Source organism: Ursus maritimus, unplaced genomic scaffold (assembly GCF_017311325.1).
Source record: "Ursus maritimus isolate PB19 unplaced genomic scaffold, ASM1731132v1 scaffold_2, whole genome shotgun sequence".
Lineage (NCBI taxonomy): Eukaryota > Metazoa > Chordata > Mammalia > Carnivora > Ursidae > Ursus > Ursus maritimus.
Window position 1 is genome coordinate 77429586 of NW_024424452.1, and position 21931 is coordinate 77451516.

Below are 21931 nucleotides of genomic sequence, written 5' to 3' on the forward strand. Positions count from 1 at the left end.
GGGCGCCTGGGTGGCTCAGTCGTTAAGCGTCTGCCTTTGGCCCAGGGCGTGATCCCAGGGTCCTGGGATCGAGCCCCACATCAGGCTCCCTGCTCTGCTGGGAGCTGCTGGGAGCTGCTGGGAGCCTGCTTCTTCCTCTCCCACTCCCCCTGCTGGCTGTCTTTCCTCCCTCTCTCGCTGGCTGTCTTTCTCTCTTTGTCAAATAAATAAATAAAATCTTTAAAAAAAAAAAAGAATGAAGACATAACTATACTTACAGAATAAAATGTAAATGTTATAAAACTTTTCTCTGTAAAAATAATAGCTCCAAAAATTTAAGATGGAGGGAAAAAGAAAAGGCTAAAGCAATATTCTAATCTCTTTATACTTCATGGCAGAGAATAAATAAAGGCCGTTTAGAGATAATAAATCAAGAATAAAATACATGTGCACATTATTAAAATTATTATGGCAAACAGTAGAGGAATTAACACAAGAACATTTACTATGGGGATGCCTGCCTTCAGCTCAGATCACGATCCCAGGGTCCTGGGATTGAGTCCCACATCGGGCTCCTTGCTCAGTGGGTAGTCTGCTTCTGCCTCTGCCTGCTGCACTCACTCTTCTCTCTCTCTCTCTCTCTCTGACAAATAAATAAATAAAATCTTAAAAAAAAAAAAGAATGGTTACTCTGGCACTGTCTCTGGGAAGCAGTAGTGTGAAGGGCAGGCAGGGATAGTTTCACTTCTTGCATTTTATTACTTTCAAGTTGTAAAATTCTTCATGGTTATTCTTTTACCATCTTTTCTGTGTTGTCTCCTCTCTCTCTCTCTCTCTCTCTCTCTATATATATATATATATATATACAGCTACTGAACTACTGAACATTCTTTCTTTTTTTAAATAGGGTCCACATCCAATGTGGAGCCCAACACAGGCTTGAACTCATAACCCTGAGATCAAGACCTGAGCTGAGATCAAGAGTCAGACTCAGCTTAACCAACTGAGCTGCCCAGGTGCCCCACCACTGAATATTCTTAAGCAGAAAGTCACATACGAAACTCGAAACATTACTCTAGTAGCTTGCAGAGGGTCCTGGGTGGACAGCCTGGCACGAGGGAACTGAGTCAGGAAGTGATTCACTCCATCCTTATCTCCCACTTGGTACTTACCTCATGCTGCCTGGAAATAAGGGGGATCTTAAATGAGTAAATAAATAAATAACTACTACTACTACTCAGCCATTCTTCAGCACCAGCATTTTGAGTTTTCACTGTCAAATCTTTGTTCTCTTTCCCTCTTTCTTCCTCTCCACTTCAGACCTACCTTTTCTTTGAAGACTCGTGTGAGCTCTGATTCCTGCATGAAGCCTTTTCCAACTTGCCCTAACCTTTAGAGAGTGTTACAAAGACAGACAAATCTCTAGTCTGCAACCAGAACACAAAAACAAAGGGTAGATTTTCTTCTGTGAAGATCATAAATGAATTTGATAAGATACCTGACATTTAAAGAGCAAAGACCGTCCTCTGCAGCACCTCTTATAACATAATAAATAATCGAATCCCCTTCGCTTGCTGCAATTCATCTGTTGGGTCAAATACACGTAGAAGCAGTCTTAAAAGATACAACTACACACAAGTGATTGTTTTCCCCATCTTGTCTCTCACCTGGTATATTGATTCTCTGCTGGAAATTTGTTTTATTAAAAATTTGGTATCCTCTTGACTTTTGACATACCCTTTCGTAATACTGTACATCAAGCGGAGGCGTTTTTTGATCTGCACATCCACAATATTTATCAGTAGTGGGATTATTATCTGGAACAATGAAGAGAAAAAAAGTCTGAAAATTTGATGAGGAAAAGCACCCTCAAAGGCAGGCATTCTCAGAGTGACATCTTGGGGAGCAGTGGCATTACCCAGAGACTTGTTAGAAATGCAAGTCCTCAGGCCCCCGTCCAGACCTGCTGAACCAGAAATTCTGGAGATGGGGCTCAGAAATCAGTGTCTTAACAAGTCCTCTGGGTGATTCTATGCACACTCAAGCTTGAGAGCCACTCTTTAAAGAAATGAAAGATCAATGACTAACTGGCTCTGTAGCTTTAAGGGGAAGTTCCCACCACTGCCTTTATCCCCCATTCTCCACACTCCCAGATTTCAGGAGATGAGAGGGGTGGTCCCCTAACCTGCATGATCGTCACCAACCAAATCAATCATCCCTCTGCCCCTCAGTTTCTTGACTTGCAAGATAGGAACATAGGATATTAAAGATACTTCTTAGCTCTAAATTTCTCAAATCATAAGCTGAAGCAAGAGAGTGTAGTGACTGAAGAGAATGGGATTTTAAGTATAAACCCTCTGAGGTTCAACTGCCAGCTCTCCTATTCATCAGCTCTATGACATTGAGCAAGTTACTTGTGACCTTGAGGACTCCATCTCCTCATCTGTAAAATGAGGGTAATAATACTTAAGTACCCGAAGTCCAAAGGATCAGCCCCTCACAACTGGTATAGTCAATCACAGAGACTAAATCAGGTTAGAATGCTGGGCAGATGGTGAGGAACCAGGTCACGGAGGAGGAAGGTGCCAAGAGCAAAATAACATCATAGCAAAGGAATTACAAGAGCAGAGAAAGAAGAGATTTTTAGCTGCTCTTATAGTTGGGTCACTTTGGCCAGAGGGACAGATAGTAAAGAGGATTTTTACAAAGTGTTATTCCATGATGCACTGACACCCCCTGAGCTCTTCCTAAGAGGATCTAAAGTAAAAATCTCCAATATTCTTCCAAGCTCTCCAATACAGGTTTCTCTTGAAAGCCACACTGTACTGAGACTGGCTATTAGAGCATCTGACTTTATATAGTGGTAAAATCTACTTCACAGGGCTATTGCAATAATTTAATCAGATAATGTATGTAAAGTGCTCTGCACAGTTCCTGGAACATAGTAAGTGCTCAACAGAAAAAGTTAACCCTGATTATATTAATTTCTTAAGTATACTTGGAGATTTGCCAAAGTGTGCTGGACAGAAGTAGTAACTGGTTCACACTCTGAATAAAGTTGACTTCCACAATAACATGTCTTTAAATTTTTACTTCCCTCAGAGAGACATTTCACAAAGTATTACGTCTACAATAATTATTTTACCTTCATCTTCATCCGGTCTCTGTATAAAAACTGGTTACCTAAGGAAGCTTCTGCCTTCCATTTTAAGACTTAGCCTCGTCCTACACATCCTGATTTCTAGCATACTTTGTGATATGGTGGGGTTATACTTATGTAGACACCTGGCTCTAAGCTCATAAAGCAAAAATCACAAATAATAAAGATTACCCCTCAAAGCAGGGTTTGTGAATACAATTCTGTATAGTAACGCTTTTGAACACCAAAGCTTGGTACCATTTATATAGAATCAAGGAAGGAGCAGCCAATAAAGTCTACAAGTACAAGTCTGAGCTTTCAAACACTTCTGCCTTTAAGATGACTACTAGATTTCACGGAGACTGGGAATAGTTGGAGGAATCTAATAAAACCCTTTTGTCACCTTTTGTCACCAAGGTTTTCAGCTGTTGTTTTTTTTTTTAATATTAATTCTTCATAACTTCAACACATACCAATAAACTTGTTTGACATAATAAGAATTAAACAACCCCAAAAATATGGAGTGGCAAATGAAATCATCTAAAGCTCCCAAGTTAAAAACTTACATAAGACAACTTCATTGGAAAGAAAGGAGGTTTAAGAGCTGAGACTGGAAATCTGAAAATCCACCTTCAGAATCAAAACCAGAGGCATGGAAAGAAGGAATAGCAGCTGTTACAGAGACGGAAAGCCACAGCAAAATTAAGTTCCATAGGCAGTATGCTACATAAAAGTAGCCTGGAGAGAAAATAGTTTCATGCTTCTGCATAGTTAGGCCTTTATGAGCAAATTTTACTAAAACCTGGAGAACTTGTTTCTGGGTCATCATGCTTCAAATAGCACCAACATTTTCATTCTTTCACTCAACAAATATTTGATTAAGAACTCAGGGGCGCCTGGGTGGCACAGCGGTTAAGCGTCTGCCTTCGGCTCAGGGCGTGATCCTGGCGTTATGGGATCGAGCCCCACATCAGGCTCCTCCGCTATGAGCCTGCTTCTTCCTCTCCCACTCCCCTGCTGTGTTCCCTCTCTTGCTGGCTGTTTCTATCTCTGTCGAATAAATAAATAAAATCTTTAAAAAAAAAAAAGAACTTAACTATATGCGAGGCACCATTCTAGAGGCGTAAGTTACATCAGTGACCAATACAAAGATCCCTACCTCATGGAGAGTACATGCAACATACAGTACAAAGGTAATAAGTGCTGAGGAAAAATTAAACCTTAAGCAGGTAGAGGCGGGTCAGGAAGATGGGATGGGAAGCTGGTATGTGTGGGGGAACAGGTTGCTATTTCACACGGGGTGGTGAGGGAAGGCATCCTTTGTGAGAAGGTGAGAGGGTGACCAGGCAGACACCTGTAGAGACAGTACTCCAGAAAAAACAGCTTTTTCTCTTGTTTCCTTCAAAATAGTGAGGTTTCTTAACACATTTAACAAACAGTATAGAAAAAAAATCACCAATATTTAGAAGTGTGATGTTTTACCTTGATGAAAGGAATAAACCTAATTATTCTGAAATATCCTAGTATTACTGTAATCTGAATAAGAACAAAGTTGTCTGGTCTCAATTTGACAAAGTATATACAAAATATATCAATGATTCCGAGAAGCACGATAAGAAAGTCCAAAGTATTCCAATATTGATGAAAATATTTCCTTTTCAAAATTACTATCTATTTAGAAAACAAACAGAACATATGTTATTTCATAGCACCTGTACAATGAGGGGGGAGGGGAATGGCCCTCAAAATTAACAGTTCAATCCTCAACTACAAATGAGTTGTACTCCAAAAGTTGAGTTTTAAGTTATTCATTTGGAATTCCAAAAAAAATATTTTTAATCTCCATCAAAAGCATAATCTGATTCAAAATATATATAATCAATAATGAAGTTGAAATGCCAAAAACAAGCAGTTAAAAATAGCAGTAAACAGAGTCATTGCAACACTATTAATAATAAAGTATGAAAACAGTAATGCTGACAAGTCACCTTTGAAGCATTTATCCTAACGAGTAGTTCTCATCTTATGACAAGAACCTAGCAAACTGGGTTTATTCACTTATTTGCTTTACAGAGAATATTTGAGGGAAACAACCATTTGTATTTTCTATTTGTATTTCCATTTCTCTTGCATGTCATTGGGATTCTCTTCACTTTTAAGATACTTATCTTACCTGATATCCACGACCATGAGTATTATACTGATTTCATTATTAAACTCAGAAAATTCAAAAAAGATTACTAAAATTCCAGGATCCTATCAACTATTACAGCAAATGGCTTCTAGTATCAAATGATATCAATAGGACAAAAATAGATTCAAAGATATCTGAATTGTTCTCTTCATTGGATACATTTTATTTTAAACAGTACCTTTAGTGCTGATCGAAATATGAATAAAAATACAAAATAGTTGTTTACTGATATAAGTGCTGACACATTTAACTCTCTTACGATTGGCCATAGATGCATTATCATAGGATAAATGTACATTACTGTTATAACATGTCCTGCATATTCAAATTCTTCCGAAAATGCAATGTGATATACAAAAAGCAGAAATTTATTATTCCTGGGAAAAAAAGGGATCAATAAAATGTTACATCATTTAAAAAATATAACAATTGAGATCTAAAGTTCAACATTTGCTTTAATGAATCATCAACATTAATTTGAAGAAGAGTATAAAAATATAAAATAAATAGGCAGAAACCTAAAGCATACTTTCTGTACACAATAATCATCATAGAGAAAGACAAAAATGTAGCTTTTATTAATCTATATCAGGATGGGGAGTGTTTTTTAAAATCAAGGCTAAAAGTATATAGGAAACAAGGCAAAGATTCATTCATCAAAAGCAAGAAACAAATAATTATAGAAAAAAACATCAGCATCACTTAAAAGTAAGAACAGGAAAAAATATTCTATTCAGTAATTACCATGACTTTTTTTTTTTAAATTTTCCAATCCATCCTAAGTAGAGCCTAGCAAAAAGTGGTTATCTAGATATATGTTAAGACCCTAGGGTTTTAATTCCTTATATTTCTCTTTAAACTTAATACAGGGAAAAAAGTTAAAAAATTATCACGATTTGTTATGAAAGGTATGTCAACACCCACTTAAAATTTAGTAGCATGAATTTTTCTGGTATTTCTCATTTTTATATCTTTCGTTAATAGAAAAAACTTGTCTTCTAAAAAGTATATAAGTTCACAACTTATAATAAAGTGAAGAGTTTACACAAGTTATGTAAGTATGTATCTTATGATACTTTGGAAAATTGGTTACAGTTATGAGTAAGGCCATGTTGTGTTTTTCCTAGTTACGGACATCAACAGAACCGCCCCATGGCACAGATGAAATTGAGAGGAAAATATAGGCCATGAGTTTGATATTTCTCTCTCCTGCTCAATGTTATACCCAGAAGAATATGAAAGCAGTCCCATTTGAAATATGACCCTAACACATGGCAATTACCACTTAAAAGAGTCCAAATATGACTACTTCTTCCTACCCACTCTCTAATAGAGGTATCAACAAAGTTGCTAAAACAGAAGGGAGAAAGAGAAGCAAGTGCTCTGCTCCTTCACCACTCAATCAATAAGAGTTGACCATAATATTAGTTAATTTTTTTAATAAGGAAAATCAGTGTAATCAATGCTGATAATGTGGAAAAAGTCATATTTCTAGGTATATTGCTATTAAAGGTTTACAAAACTTACCCATACAGAATAAGAGATGCCTTATCTTTATGATATTCCAAGAAAGCTAACATGTTTTTAAACTTCATAAGCCAACTTCTAGCTCTTACATAAGTTGAAACATCATAAATACTCATGAATCTGACAGAGAAAAATATACATATATGTTAAAGTAAAAATCGAGTGCTATACTTTTGGGTTATATAAGAAGGGAAAGTTTATTAAAAGGGTTTATTAAAAATGCTGTGTCCTATTAAAAATGCTCTGTACCCATCCACCCACCCACCCATGGTCAGGTACAGGAAACCCCTGCTGCTTCTGTTCTTGGAACCATTCTTGACTTGAGATAGAGCATAATTAAAGCTTCTCCAGACCAATTCTTTGGAGTTCAGAATCAAGCTCCCCTTTGTCAGGCCTTGCCTAGCTCCAGCCTCTCCAAGGCCCTGAAAGCCCTACTCTTCCCAAACTTTAGGAACTGATGTTAGATCTCCCAGATAGATCACCAGACTGCTGAAATGTTAACTATCACCTGGAAGGATTTCCTATCATTGTTGCCCCCACGAGCTTTGTCTTGGATCATCCATTAAAGAATGCTTGCCAGGACTATGACCAGATATAGACATAGCTCCAAGATACGTGAACTTTTCCCATCAAATTTAATTGCATCTCCCAGGTCCATCGGTTGGGCCAGTTCCTTCAAGGCTTTGTCCACCTGACTAATGGCAGGCTCCAGGTTTCCCTACCTACCCTATCCAGCAACTTAGCAAATATGATACAAAGAAAAGATAAATATTATATGAAATTACATAGGTTCTCTTTCATGACTCCCCTAGTCTCTTATCTAATTCCACTGTAGTCAGATCTTCCTCCAGAATCTCCTAATGACACCAAAATTATGAACTTTCAGGGGAAAAGATGTAAACAAGTAAAATAAGAAGTAGATGGACGATGGATGGATGGACAGATAGATGAAGATAGGTGAGATAAAAAGATTCATCAATCTGGACATTTAACTCTCAGTTTGATTTTTTCCCCCATATACCCATTTGATTTTAGAAATAACAAATTAAGAAGTATTATACTTACTTTCCTTGGATGGGGCAATAGCTTTTGGTTGCACCAATTAATATCCGGGCTGCCTCTACACTGAGGATTCCATCATTACACTGCTTTTCAAAGCTACTCTAAACATACAATTTTAAATAAACATTATAAAGGACCAAATATAATATAATATAATATAATATAATATAATATAATATAATATAATATAATATAATATAATATAATATAATATAATATAATATAATATAATATAATATAATATAATATAATATAATATAATATAATATAATATAATATAATATAATATAATATAATATAATATAATATAATATAATATAATATAATATAATATAATATAATATAATATAATATAATATAATATAATATAATATAATATAATATAATATAATAAACATAATATATTCTGTCTTACCTTTACATAGTCCTCACTATTATTATTGAATTCATTATAGGAAAATATACTTTTACCAGAAAAATCCTGTAGCAGCAAAAAAGTTTCATTCAATTTAAATATTTACTGAATATTCATTTTTTGCAAAGTACCATCCTGGATGCAATAAAAGATACCAAGTTTCCTAGCTTCAGAAACTCAAAATCTCTACAAGTCAAAGAGTTTTCTTCAGTAATATAAATAGCATCATAGAATCATCTTTCTGCAGCAGGATAGTGCAAAGTATTAATTCAAGGTTAACTAATCATCTCAACCTCTTAAAGAACTACCAAGAGAGAAAAGTAAATTGTGTTCCTTTTTTCCCCTTTTTGCCAGGTTTATTGTGATATAATTGGCATATAACATTGTGTAAGTTTAAGGTGTACAGTGTGATGATTTGATGCACTCATATACATTGCAAAATGGTTACCATAAGATTAGTTAACACACCCATTACCTCACATAATTACAACTTTTTTGTGTGTAATTTAAGATACAGTCTCTTAGCACCTTTCAAGTGTATAATACAGAATTGTTACAGTCACCATGCTGTATATTAGAGCCCCAGAACGAATTCATCTTATAACTGAAAGTTTGTACACTTTGATTAACATCTCCTCCATTTCCCCTCCCTCCTAACCCCGGAAACCACCATTTCACTCTGTTCCTATGAGTTTGGCTTTTTCTTTAGATCCCACACATAAGTGAAATCATACAATATTTGTCTTTCTCTGTCTGACTTATTTTACTGAGCATAATGCCCTCAAATCACAAATGGCTGCTCTGTGGTTGAATAATATTCCATTTGATAGATGATTGATAGATAGATAACATTTTCTTTACTCATCCATCAGTGGACACTTAGCTTGTTTCCATTTCTTGGCTATTGTGAATAATGCTGAAACATGGGAGTACAGAGATCTCTTTGAGATCCTATTATCATTTCCTTCTGATGTAGACCAAGAAGTGGGGTTGCTAGAATATATGATAGTTCTAGCTTTAATTTTTTGAGGAATCTTTATATCATTTTCTGTAGTGATTGTACCAATTTATATTCCCACCAACAGTGCACAAGAGTTCCCTTTTCTCCACATCTTAGCCAACATGTATCTCTTGTTTTTTGGGAGATAGTCAGTCTAACAGATGTGATGTGATATCTTATTATACTTTTTTTCAAGTTTTTATTTTAGTCACCCAGCAGTCATCACAAGTGCATTCCTTAATCCCCATCACCTATTACATTCTTCCCCAACCACCTCCCCTGGGTTTGTTCTCTATAGTTTTGTTTCTTGGTTTGTCTCTATGTCTCTCTATTTTCCCTTAACTTGTTTTGTTTCTTAAATTCCATGTATGAGTGAAATTATATGGTATTTGTCTTTCTCTGACTCACTTCACTTAGCATTATACTCTCCAGCTCCATCCATGTTGTTGCAACGTTGTACCACTTCTTTATCTATTCATCAATCAATGGACACTTGGGCTGCTTCCATATTTTGGCTATTATAAATAACATTACTATAAACATACGGGTGCCTGTATCCCTTTAAATTAGGGGTTTTGTATTCTTTGGGTAAATACCCAGTAGCGTGATTCCTGGATCAGAGGGTTGTTCTGTTTTTACATTTTGAGGAACCTCCATACTGTTTTCCACAATGGCCACATCAGTTTGCATGGCCACCAACAGTGCAAGAGTGTTCCCCTTTCTCCACATCCTCACCAACACCTGTTGTTGCCTGTGTTGTTGATTTTAGCCATTCTGACAGGTGTGAGGTGATATCTCTCTGTAGTTTTGATTTGCGTTTCCCTGATGATCAGCGATGATGAGCATCTTTTCATGTATCTGTTTGCCATCTGTATATCTTGCTTGGAGAGGTGTTTTGTGTCTTCTGTCCCATTTTTAATTGGATTATTTGTTTTTTGGTGTTGAGTTTTATAAGTTCTTTATATATCTTGCATATTAACCCTTTATCAGATATGTCATTTGCAATATATCTTCTTCCATTCCGTAGGTTGTCATTATAGTTTTGATTAGCATTTCCCTGATGATTAGTTGAGTATCTCTACATGTGGTTGACCATTTGTATGTCTTCTTTGGAAAAATGTCTATTCAGGCCTCTGCCTATTTTTAATCAGATTATTTGGGGTTTTTTTCTATTGACTTTTATGAGTTTCTTATATTTTTTGGATATTATCCTCTTATCTGACATATGGTTTGCAAATAATTTCTCCCATTCTATAGGTTGCCTTGTCATTTTGTTGATAGTTTATTTTACTGTCCAGAAGCTGTTTTAGCTGCAGTTGCTTCTGTTGCATGTGTCTTGGGTAATATATTAAAAAGTTCATTAAGACCAATGTCAAGGAGCTTTTTCTTTATGTTTTCCTCTAAGAGTTTTATGTTTCAGGGTTTTTAAAAAAGATTTTATTTATTTATTAGTCAGAGAAAGAGAGAGCACAAGCAGGGGGAGCTGCAGGCAGAGGGAGAAGCAGGCTCCCCACTGAGCGAGGAGCCCAATGTGGGACCCAATCCCAGGACCCCGGGATCGTGACCTGAGCCAAACGCAGATGCTTAACCAACTGAGGCACCCAGGCATCCCTGGTTTCAGTCTTATATCTAAATCTTCAATCCATTTTGAGTTAATTTTGTGAGTGGTATAAAATAGAGGCCCAATTTCATTCTTTTGCATGTGAATACCCAGTTTCCCACAATTTATTGAAAACGCTAACTTTTCCTCATTGGTATTTTCACTCTCTTGTCAAATATTAGTTGACCATACATGCACGAGTTTATTTTTGGGGTCTCAATTCTGTTTTGTTGGTCTATGTGTCTGTTTTTATGCCAGTACTATAATGTTTTGGTTACTATAGCTTTGTAGTATAGTTTGAAATTGGGAAGTGTGATGCCTCCAGCTTTGTTCTTTCTCAAAATTGCTTTGGCTATTCACGTTCTTTTGTGGTTTCATACACATTTTTGGATTGTTTATTCCATTTTTGTGAAAATGGCCATTGGTATTTTGATAGAGATTTCATTGAATATATAATGGCTTTAGGTAATATGGGCATTGTAACAATATTAATGTTTCTGATCCATAAACATATCTTTCCACTTATTTGTGTCTTTTTCAATAACTTTCATCAGTGTCTTATAGTTTTCAGTGTATAGATATTTCACCTCCTTGGTTAAATTTATTTCAAAGTATTTTATTGGTTTTGATGCTATTGTAAATGAGATTATTTTCTTTAATTCTATATCATAGAATTCATTGTTAATGTATTTAAATACAACTGATATTTGTGTGTTGATTTTGCGTTCTGCAACTTTACTGAATTCATTTATTAGTTTTAACAGTTTTTGGTGGACTCCTTAGGGTTGATTTTTTTTTTCAAGATTTTATTCATTATTTGAAAGAGAGAGAGTGAGAGAGTATGAGTGGGCTGGGAAGGGGGGGCAAAAGGAGAGGGAGAAGCAGACTCCCTACTGAACAGGGAGCCTGATGCGGGGCTCCAACACAGGACACTGGGATCCTGGCCTGAGCCAAAGGCAGCCGTTCAACCAACTGAGCCATCCAGGCGCCCCTCCTTAGGGTTTTCTATATAGAAGATTATGTCATCTGCAAATAGAGACAGTTTTATTCCCTCCTTTCTGATTTGGATGCCTTTTATTTCTTTTCTTTTTTTGTCTGACTGCTCTGACTAGGACTTCTAGTACTATGTTGAATAGGAGTGGTAAGAGTGGGCATCCTTGTCTTGTTCTTCATCTTGGAAGAAACCTTTCAACTTCTCACCATTGAGTATGATGTTAGCTGTGGATTTGTTGCATATGGCCTTCATTATACTGAGGTATGTTTCTTCTATACACAATTTGCTGAGAGTTTTTATCATGAAAGGTGTAGAATTTTGTCAAATGCTTTTTCTGCATCTATTGAGAAAATCATACGATTTTTATCCTTCATTCTACCAATGTGGTGTTTGATTTGTGGATATTGAACCATCCTTGCATCCCAGGGATAAATCCCATTTTATCATGGCGCATGATCCTTTTAATGTGCTGTTGAATTTCATTTGCTAGTATTGTGTTGAGAATGTTTGCATCCGTATTTTTCAAGGGTATTGACTTGTATTTATCTTTTCTTGTAGTGTCCTTATCTGGCTTTTGGGTATCAGGATAAGTTTAACCCCATAAAATGAGTTTGGGAGTGTTCCCTTCTTTCAATTTTTTGAAAGACTTAGAGAAGGATTGGCATTAATTTCTTCTTTAAAACATTTGGTACAGGGTGCCTGGGTGGCTCAGTTGGTTAAGTGTCTGACTCTTGATTTCAACTTAGGTCATGATCTCAGGGTCATGAAATTGAGCCCCACGTCAGGCTCCATGCTCAGTAGGGAATCTGCTTGAGATTCTCTCCCTCTCCTGCCCTTCCCCTGCTCACTCTCTCTCCCTCTCTCTCTCTCAAATAAATAAATAAAAATCTTTTTAAAAAATGTTTGTTCAAGCTCACCAGTGAAAACATCTGGTCCTGTGCTTTTCTTTGTTGGGAGGTTTTTAATTTTTATTATTATTTAAATTTGAATTAGTTAACATACAGTGTAGTATTAGTTTCAGGAGTAGAATTTAATGTTTCATCAGTTGCATACAACACCTAGTGCTCATCCCAACAAATGTCCTCCTTAATGTCCATCACCCATTTATCCCATCCCCCCCACCCACCTCCTCTCCAGCAACCCTGTTTGTTCTCTATAGTTAAGAGTCTATAATGGTTGCCTCTTTCTCTGTTTTTATCTTATTTTTCCTTCTTTTCCCCTATGTTCATCTGTTTGGTTTCTTAAACTCCACATATGAGTGAAATCATATGATATTTGTCTTTCCCTGACTATTTTGCTTAGCATAATACATGTCACTGCAAATGGCAAATTTCATTCTTTTTGATAGCTGAGTAATATTCTATTGTATATATATACCGCATCTTCTTTATCCATTCATCAGTTGATGGATATTTGGGCTCTTTCTATAATTTGGCTATTGTGGACATTGCTGCTGTAAACATTGGGGTGCACTTTCCCCTTCAAATCAGCATTTTTGTATCCTTTGGATAAATACTTAGTAGTACAATTACTACATCTAGAGTAGTTCTATTTTTAAATTTTTGAGGAACCACCACACTGTTTTCCAGGGTGGTTGCACCAGCTTGCATTCCCACCAACAGTGTAAGAGGGTTCCCCTTTCTCTGCATCCTTGCCAACATCTGTTATTTCCTAAGTTGTTAATTTTAACCATTCTGACAGGTATGTGGTAGTATCTCACTGTGGTTTTGATTTATATTCCCCTGATGATGAGTGATGTTGAGCATTTTTCATATGTCTGTTAGCCATCTGAACATATTCTTTAGAAAGATATCTGTTCATATCTTCTGCCCATTTCTTAACTGGATTATTTATTTTGGGGGTGTTGATGAGTTCTTTATATATTTTGGATACTAACCCATTATCAGATATGTCATTTGCAAATATCTCCTCCCATTCTGTAGGTTGCCTTTAGTTTTGTTGATTATTTCCTTCACTGTGCAGAAAATTTTATCTTGATGAGGTCCCAATAGTTCATTTTTGCTTTTGTTTCCCTTGCCTCTGGTGATGTGTCTAGTAAGAAGTTGCTATGGCCAAAGTCAAGGAGGTTTCTTCCTATGTTCTCCTTTAGGATTTTGATAGTTTCCTGTCTCACATTTAGGTCTTTCATCCGTTTTGAAGTTATTTTTGTGTTGTGTGTAAGAAAGTGGTCCAGTTTCATTCTTTTGCATGTTGATGTCCAGTTTTCCCAAAACCATTTGTTGAAGAGATTTTCTTTTTTCCATTGGATATTCTTTCCTGCTTTGTCGAAGATTGGCTGACCATATAGTTGGGGGTCCATTTCCAAGTTCTCTATTCTGTTCCATTGATCTATGTGTCTCTTTTGTGCCAGTACCATACTGTCTTGATACATCTTTGTAATACTGCTTGAAGTCTAGGATTGTGATGCCTCCCACTTTGCTTTTCTTTTTCAACATTATTTTGGCTATTTGGGGTCTTTTGTAGTTCCATACAAATTTTAGGATTGTTTGTTCTCATTCTGTGAAAAATTCTAGTGTTACTTTTTTTAAAGATTTTATTTATTTATTTGACAGAGAGAGACACAGCAAGAGAGGGAACACAAGCAGGGGGAGTGGGAGAAGGAGAAGCAGGCTTCCCGCTGAGCAGAGAGCCCAATGTGGGCTCGATCCCAGAACCCTGGGATCATGACGTGAGCCAAAGGTAGATGCTTAATGACTGAACCACCCAGGCACCCTGGTAGTGTTATTTTGATTGGGATTGCAATGAATGTGTAGATTGCTTTGGACATAGGCATTTTAACAATATTCTTCTAACCCATAAGCATGGAATGCTTTTCCATTTCTTTGTGTCTTCCTCAATTTCTTTCATAAGTTTTCTATAGTTTTCAAAGTACAGATCTTTTCCCTCTTTAGCTGGGTTTATCCTAGGTATCTTATGGTTTTGGTGCAATTGTAAATGGGACTGATTTATTGATTTCTCTTTCTGCTACTTCATTATTCGTGTATAGAAATACAACAGATTTCTGTATGTTGATTTTATATCCTGTGACTTTGCTGAATTCATGCATCAGTTCTAGCAATTTTTTTTGGTGGAGTCTTTCACATTTTCTACATAGAGTATAATGTTTTGTGCAAAGAGTGAAAGTTTGACTTCTTCCTTGTGAATTTGGATGCCTTTTATCTCTTTTTGTTGTCTGATTGCTGAGGCTAAGGCTTCCAATTCTATGTTGAACAACAGTGGTGAGAGCGGACATCCCTGTCATGTTCCTGACCTTACAGGAAAAGCTCTCAGTTTTTGCCACGTTGAGGATGATATTAGCTGTGGGTCTTTTGTATATGGACTTTGTGATGTTGAGGTATGTTCCTTCTATCCCTACTTCTTGAAGTTTTTTTTATCAAGAAAGGATGCTGTAGGGGTGTCTGCATGGCTCAACCAGTTAAACGCTCCCTTCAGCTCAAGTCATGACCTCAGAGTCCTGGGATCAAGCCCCACGTTGGGCTCCCTGCTCACTGGAGAGCCTTTTCTCCCTCTCCCTCTACTGCTCCCCCCCCCCACTTGTGCTCTCTCACTCTCTCTCAAATAAATAAATAAATAAATAAATAAAATCTTAAAAAAAAAAAAAAGAAAAGATGCTGTATTTTGTCAAATGCTTTCTCTGCATCTATTGAGAGGATTGTGGGAGGTTTATTAATTCCATCTCCTTACTCATTTTTGGTCAGCTGGGATTTTCTTTTTTTATGAGTCTTTTTTTTCTACTTTTTTTATGAGACTTTTTTTTCAGTCTTGGTAGATTTTAAATTTCTAGGAATTTATTTCTTCTAGGTTATCTAATTCTTTGGCTTATAATTGTTCATAGTAGCCTCTTACAATCATTTGTATTTCCATGGTGTTGGCTAGTATTCTTTCCACTTTTTTATAATTTTGTTTGAGTTCTCATTCTTTATTCGTTATTGTAGCTTAAGGTTTAGCAATTTTGCTTATATTTTCAAAAAAAACCCAACTCTTAGTTTCATTGTTTTTTTTTTTTTCTTTTCTGTTGTCTTTCTAGTCTCTATTTCATTTATTTCTACTTGAAGATTTATTATTTCCTTCTTTCTGCTAACTTTAGGCCCATGGAAATGGGCCCAAAGAACAAATAGTTATTTTTCCTAATTTCTTGATGTATAAAGTTAGGTTATTTCAGATCTTCCTTTTTTCTTAATGTAGGCATTTATCACTATAAATTTCCCTCTTAAAACTGCTTTTGCAGCATCCTATAAGTTTTGATACATTATGTTTTCATTTTCATTTGTCTCAAGATATTTTCTGATTTCCCTTTTGATTTCTTCCTTGACCCATTGGTTGTTCAGGAGTGTGTTGTCTAATTTCCATGCATTTGTGAATTTTTCAGTTTTCTTCCTGTTATTGATTTCTAGTTTTATACCATTTATACCATTCTATACCATTGGTTTCTAGTTTTATGCCCTCTTTATAATGATATAAAGAAAAGATACTTGATATAATTTCAATCTTCTTGGATTTGGTAAGGTTGCTTTGTGACCCAACATATGATCTATGATCTACCTGGAGAATATGTATTTTGGTGTGTTGAATGGAATGTTCTTTATATGTCTGTCAGTCTATTTGATCTGTAAGTATTATTCAGATCCACTGTTTCCTTGTTAATTTTCTGTTTGTATTATCTAACCAATGTTGAAAGTGGGATGTTGAAGCCCCTTACTATAATTTTATTGCTATCTATTCTCCCTTCAGTTCTGTTAATATTTGTTTTAAATAGTTAGGTGCTCCAGTGCTAGGCATATATATTTACAGATGTTATATCTTCTTGATGTATTGGTACCTCCACCATGGTATAGTGAACTTGTCTCTTGTGACCAATTTTGTCTTAAAGTCTATTTTAACTGATATAAATATAGGCACTCCTGCTCTCTTTTGGATACCATTTGCATGGAATCTTTTTTCCAATCCTTCACTTTCAGCCTATGTTTGTCCTTAAACCTTAAGTGAGTCTCTTGTAGGCAGCATATTGTTGGATTTGGGTTTTTTAAATCCATTCATCCATTCTGTATTTTGATTGGAGAGTTTAAGCATTCACATATGAAGTAATTATTGATAGATAAGGACTTATTATTGCCATTCTGCTCATTGTTTTTCGACTGTTTCTTTAGTTCCTTTGTTCCCTTTTTCTTCTCTTACTGGCTTCCTTTGTGATTTATTTTATGTAGTTGTGCTTTAATTCCTTTCTCTTTCTCTTTCATCTGCTATATGTTTTTTCTTTGTGATTACCATGAAGCTTCTAGAAAACATCTTACAAATATAAGTAGACTGTATTCTTGTGTCAATCGCCCAAGAAAATTCAGGAGAAAAATCATACCTTTTAGGTGCCAACATTAAAGATTAAAGTTACCTCCTAAGACTACTGCCTAAACTTTTTCCTCAATGCTGACCATGTACTCTTGCTTACCCATTGTTTATAAATGTTGTTTCCAACTTCCAGTACAGTTAGCACATTTTCTCAAGTTTTACAATTGTAAGGATGATAATCACTACAGGAAAACAGGGAATTCATGCCACTTATTTCTTGAGGTAATAGTCATCTATTCACCAGCTCCTTTTCCAGGAAACAGGAAAATGATCCACCCATAACTTTTGGGTAGATAAAGCATATGAACTCTGAAGCTACATTGGCCAGGCTATCATTATTCTGAGGACCACTGAGGCCGTTGATAGATATCTCCATTTTGCAGGCTTTCCTGATAGCCCTGGAAAGACACCCACTATAAGAGAAGGTATGTCCCAGAGTTCAGTTCTGAAGCATATACATAATTTTTACACCTATAGTATTTCCAGCCCTGCCCATCCAGAAATAGGTTTGGCTCAAGAAATTACGGTTTACAGATATGATGGAATTTTTAAATTAAATTTGTTTGTTGAATGTCTACTCAGTTCCAAGCCCCATGCCAAGGCACAGATATAATTCAAGGCTTTAAGGAGTTCATAGCCTAGTGGAGGAAGGGGAAAATTAGACATAGACCTATAAAACAGGGTAGGAAATGTGAAAAGATAAAAGTAACCACAGGGCACTAATTAAACTTAATGTGGGGTGGGGTCAGAAAAAACTTCCTGAAAGAGATGACACCTCAATTGGGTTTTAAAGATGAGCATAATTTTCCAAATGAAGAATGGAGGTGGGGGGAACAGAGTGGAGAAGGACGTGAGCAGAGAGGGGCATCATCAGTGCATGCACAGAGATGAGAAACAGCATGGTGAGTGCAGTAAAGGAGAAGTTGTGGGGCAGAGAATGGTGACCGAATCAGTTAGAGAAACAGGTAGGGGCCAGATTACAAAGGACCTTGTACTTATACATAAACTTGATCTCATAGGTAAACTCTTCCTGGAAGTTAATAAGCTAATCCTGTGAGATACTACTTGAATCACTCCCCCCTCACCAAAATAAATGTGCTATATGAGGAAGTGGGGGAGGGAAAGATTGAATTCAATACTCCCTCTTGGAGAGTTTCAATGCATATCCGTATGTTAAAAATTCTGAGATATTCTACAAGAAGGGGTTCTATAAGAAACCAGTTTAACTTTGTTTAAACTGGCATTTCCCAAACAAATTTGAGCATAGAAGCTTTTGTTGTTGTTATGCAGTCGCTATTAACATTCTTTGGAGCAAGTGTTCTTTGGAACCCACTTTGGAAAATGCTGTAGGACCTGAGGAGCCATTTTAAGCAGGAGGGTGGTATAGTCCTATTTGTCTTTTAGATAAGTCACTGTGATTTAATGATGGAAATATTGGAGGTAGGAAGACCAGTTGAAGGTTATTATTTAGGCAAGAAGTTATAATGTCCTAAATTAATAGACACAAGAATGGAAAGGGGTATATTTGACAAATATTTGGAAGGTAAGATTGATAGAGCTTGGAAATGGAGGGAGAAAGAGGATTGACATGAGTGATCACGGGGTAATGAGTCCATTCACTGAGACCAGGAATACAAGAGCAGGTTTTAGATGAGTTCAGTGGAGATTTAGGTACCAGTGATATGTCTAAGATATGTCTAACCACTGTTGAATTTATGAGTCTAAAGACATGGTACTGAGAGTTTTGGAAGGAAAAATACAGATTTGAGGAGCATCCATGGGTAGCGTTAAAACTATGAGTGCAGCTGAGAACAAGGATGGAGAGATTATAAGGTAAGAATGATAGAGAGAGTTAACTCTTCTAAGGAAAACTAACATTAAAAAGATAAAAAGAAAAGGAGGAGTTCATGGAAGGGACCAAAAAGGAAAGGGGTCACAAAAATAGGAGGAATGCCAGTAGAGGGCACTCTCAGAAAAGCCATTAAAAGACAGCATGGAGATGGGGAAGCCTGGGTGGCTCAGACAGGTAAAAATCTGATTCGTGATTTTGGCTTAGGCCATGATCTCAGGGTCCTGGGACTGAGCCCCATGTCAGGCTCCATGCTCAGTGGGGAGTCTGCATGAGGATTCTCTCCTTCTCCCTCTGCCCGTCCCCTGATCACACACACATACTCTCTCTCTCTCTTTCTCAAATAAATAAACAAATCTTAAAAAAAAAAAAAAAAAAAAAGACAACATGGAGAGGTGCCTGGATGGCTCAGTGTTGGACTCTTGATCTCACCTCAGGTGTTGATCTCAGGGTTATGAGTTCAAGTCCCATGTTGGGCTCCACACTAAGCATGGAGCCTACTTTAAAAAAAAAAAAAAAGACAACATGGGAGTGGGTCACTACATGGGACTGTTAGTTTAAAAAAAGTAAATGTGGTAGGTCATTATGACAATGGCCCCACTGTATCCATGCCTTTCTGTGTCCATGTCTCCTTGCAACTGACATTACTGCTTCTCCCAAGAAAGGGAGTCTACCTCTTCACACATTGACTCTGGACTAGCTTGGTAATTTTCTTTAACTCATAGAATGGGAGTAAAAATGGTGTTATTCAAGTTCCAGAATGTAGGATTTAGAGGCCTTGCAGCTTCTCCTCTTCCTCCATTGGGATCCACCATACTGAGAAGAAACCAGTCCACTCTGCTGGAAAATAGAAGGCCACATGGAAGACAACCAAAGTGCTCTGAAAGACAACCAGCATCAACTGCCGAATCTGTGATTGAGGACATTCTGGACCCTCTAGTCCCACTGAACTATGAGATGACCACAGAAACATTAATGTTCCCAGCCCAGACCAAGGGCAGAATCATCCAGATTGCCAACCCACACAACTATGAGAAACAATAAGCCATTGTTTTAAGCCAGTAAGTTTGGGGCTGGTTTGATATACAGCAAAGGCTAATCAAAACAGAAATCAGTACCAATTGTGCAGAGCCTCCATAACAAAGGGGTAAAACATGTGACATTAGCTTTGGGAGTTGGGGGTGAGTTGAGTCAGAGAGCAGTGCAAAAACTAGTTTAAGGGGCCAAAGGGAGGCAGCCATGCTAATGAAGAGGCACCACAATGGGCAATACTGTCACCTGAGGCCACTTGGACGGTGGGAAACGTGCCCAATGAACTTATCAATCTGGCTGCTATTTCTAGATTTCTAATATTCTAAAAATATTTAAACGATCAACTGTTTAAGTCACTTATGATAAAGTATGGGAAAAGAGAGAGAAACCAAAGAGAAATAGTTTACTCAGCAGCAGAAATTAGAGAAAATATAGAGTCCATGATTTGCCAGGTTGCAAACTAAACTTGTTTCTCATCTGCAGTCTCCCCAGCTGGCAAAAGATCTAAAAGTAAAGATCAAATCTTGAGTGCTGACTGTAAAATATGGCCTCAGGTTCAAGATCAAATCAAGGGTGTGCCTGAAGACCCTTTGCTAAGACCACTGAAAGATTAAAGCTGGCACTCAGTGGCCCATCTGAAAAGGAATTGTGGAGTAGACTATTGAAAATACACACGTTTTTAAGGAAATTGTACCAGGTTGGACTAAAAAAGGCAGAAATTATTCTAAATGAATAGAAACATCCCAAAGTTCTACTGACAGAAATCAGGCTGAGAAGGCTAGTCAGCTACAAACATAGATTATTTCCTATTGAAATATAAAGAATGAGGTGCTCTGGTGCATATTCCCAGCTGGATTTCAGAATTGCCATGGACCAGTGATGACTAAGTACTTCCTGTTATTCCCCTTTGTGAACAGAAGTGTCTGTTGATTGTCACTAAATGTTGGGGAGTAGGGTGGGAGACAGAAAACTTGTTTCTTAGTTCATAGGTCTCTGGATCAAGAGGAATCATACTTAAAGAGATGCAGTCAATGAGCCTCAGCACGTCTAGACCAAATGCAGATCATGAGATACTGGACTTTTAGTCTGACACCATAATAGGATGAAGCTTGGAATGTGTGTGTGTGTGTGCGGGGGTTCTTAGAAAAGGATGAGTGTATTTTGTTTATAGGAGGGATATAAATATTTGTGGCCAGTGAGAACACTGTGATATATATTAAATATTGTTATATCTTAATTTGTTTTCCTTTTCTTTTTTTCTTTCTCTCGTATCTAAATGAGAAGATGCATGTTAGCTAAACCTACCATGGTAATCATTTCACAATATATGTAAATCAAACCATGACACTGTATACATGAAATTTATACAGCAATGCATGACAATTATTACTCAATAAAACTGGGTGGGGGAAAGCATCCAAGAAAAAACAAACAAACAAAAATATGGTCACAAATTCTTTGCATCTGTTACCATTGAGAGATTGGGTCTGTTGCCCCAACCTTTGAATTAACATGGCCTTATTTACAAGTCAGGTAGTAGGGTACCAACTCTTGGCTGCATGCCTCAGTTTATGTGGCCTCTCATTCTTTGGAGGCAAGCTTCCTCACATGATAATCACAGGTACTTCTTCAAAGTAGAAGGTGGAAGCTGTAAATCTTTGCAAAGCATAGGCCCCAGAACATTCCCAAAGTCACTTCTGAAACATTTTATTGGTCAAAACAAGACACAGTAACAGTCCAAATTCAATGAGATAGGTGTAGCAGGGAGAGATATAG

General features: G+C 36.8%; 1 protein-coding gene across 1 annotated transcript in view; it reads right to left on the bottom strand.

Moving 5' to 3' along the window:
• Positions 1 to 21931, bottom strand: part of SLC9C2 (solute carrier family 9 member C2 (putative)) — a 93521-nt gene that overhangs the window by 26275 nt on the left and 45315 nt on the right. The window contains exons 13-17 of the mRNA XM_008697594.2: positions 7905 to 8002; positions 6840 to 6959; positions 5491 to 5689; positions 4601 to 4789; positions 1647 to 1796 (exon numbers count right to left, since the gene is read on the bottom strand). Of these exons, the coding sequence (XP_008695816.2) occupies positions 1647 to 1796; positions 4601 to 4789; positions 5491 to 5689; positions 6840 to 6959; positions 7905 to 8002 (756 nt within the window). The remainder of the gene's footprint in view (positions 1 to 1646; positions 1797 to 4600; positions 4790 to 5490; positions 5690 to 6839; positions 6960 to 7904; positions 8003 to 21931) is intronic.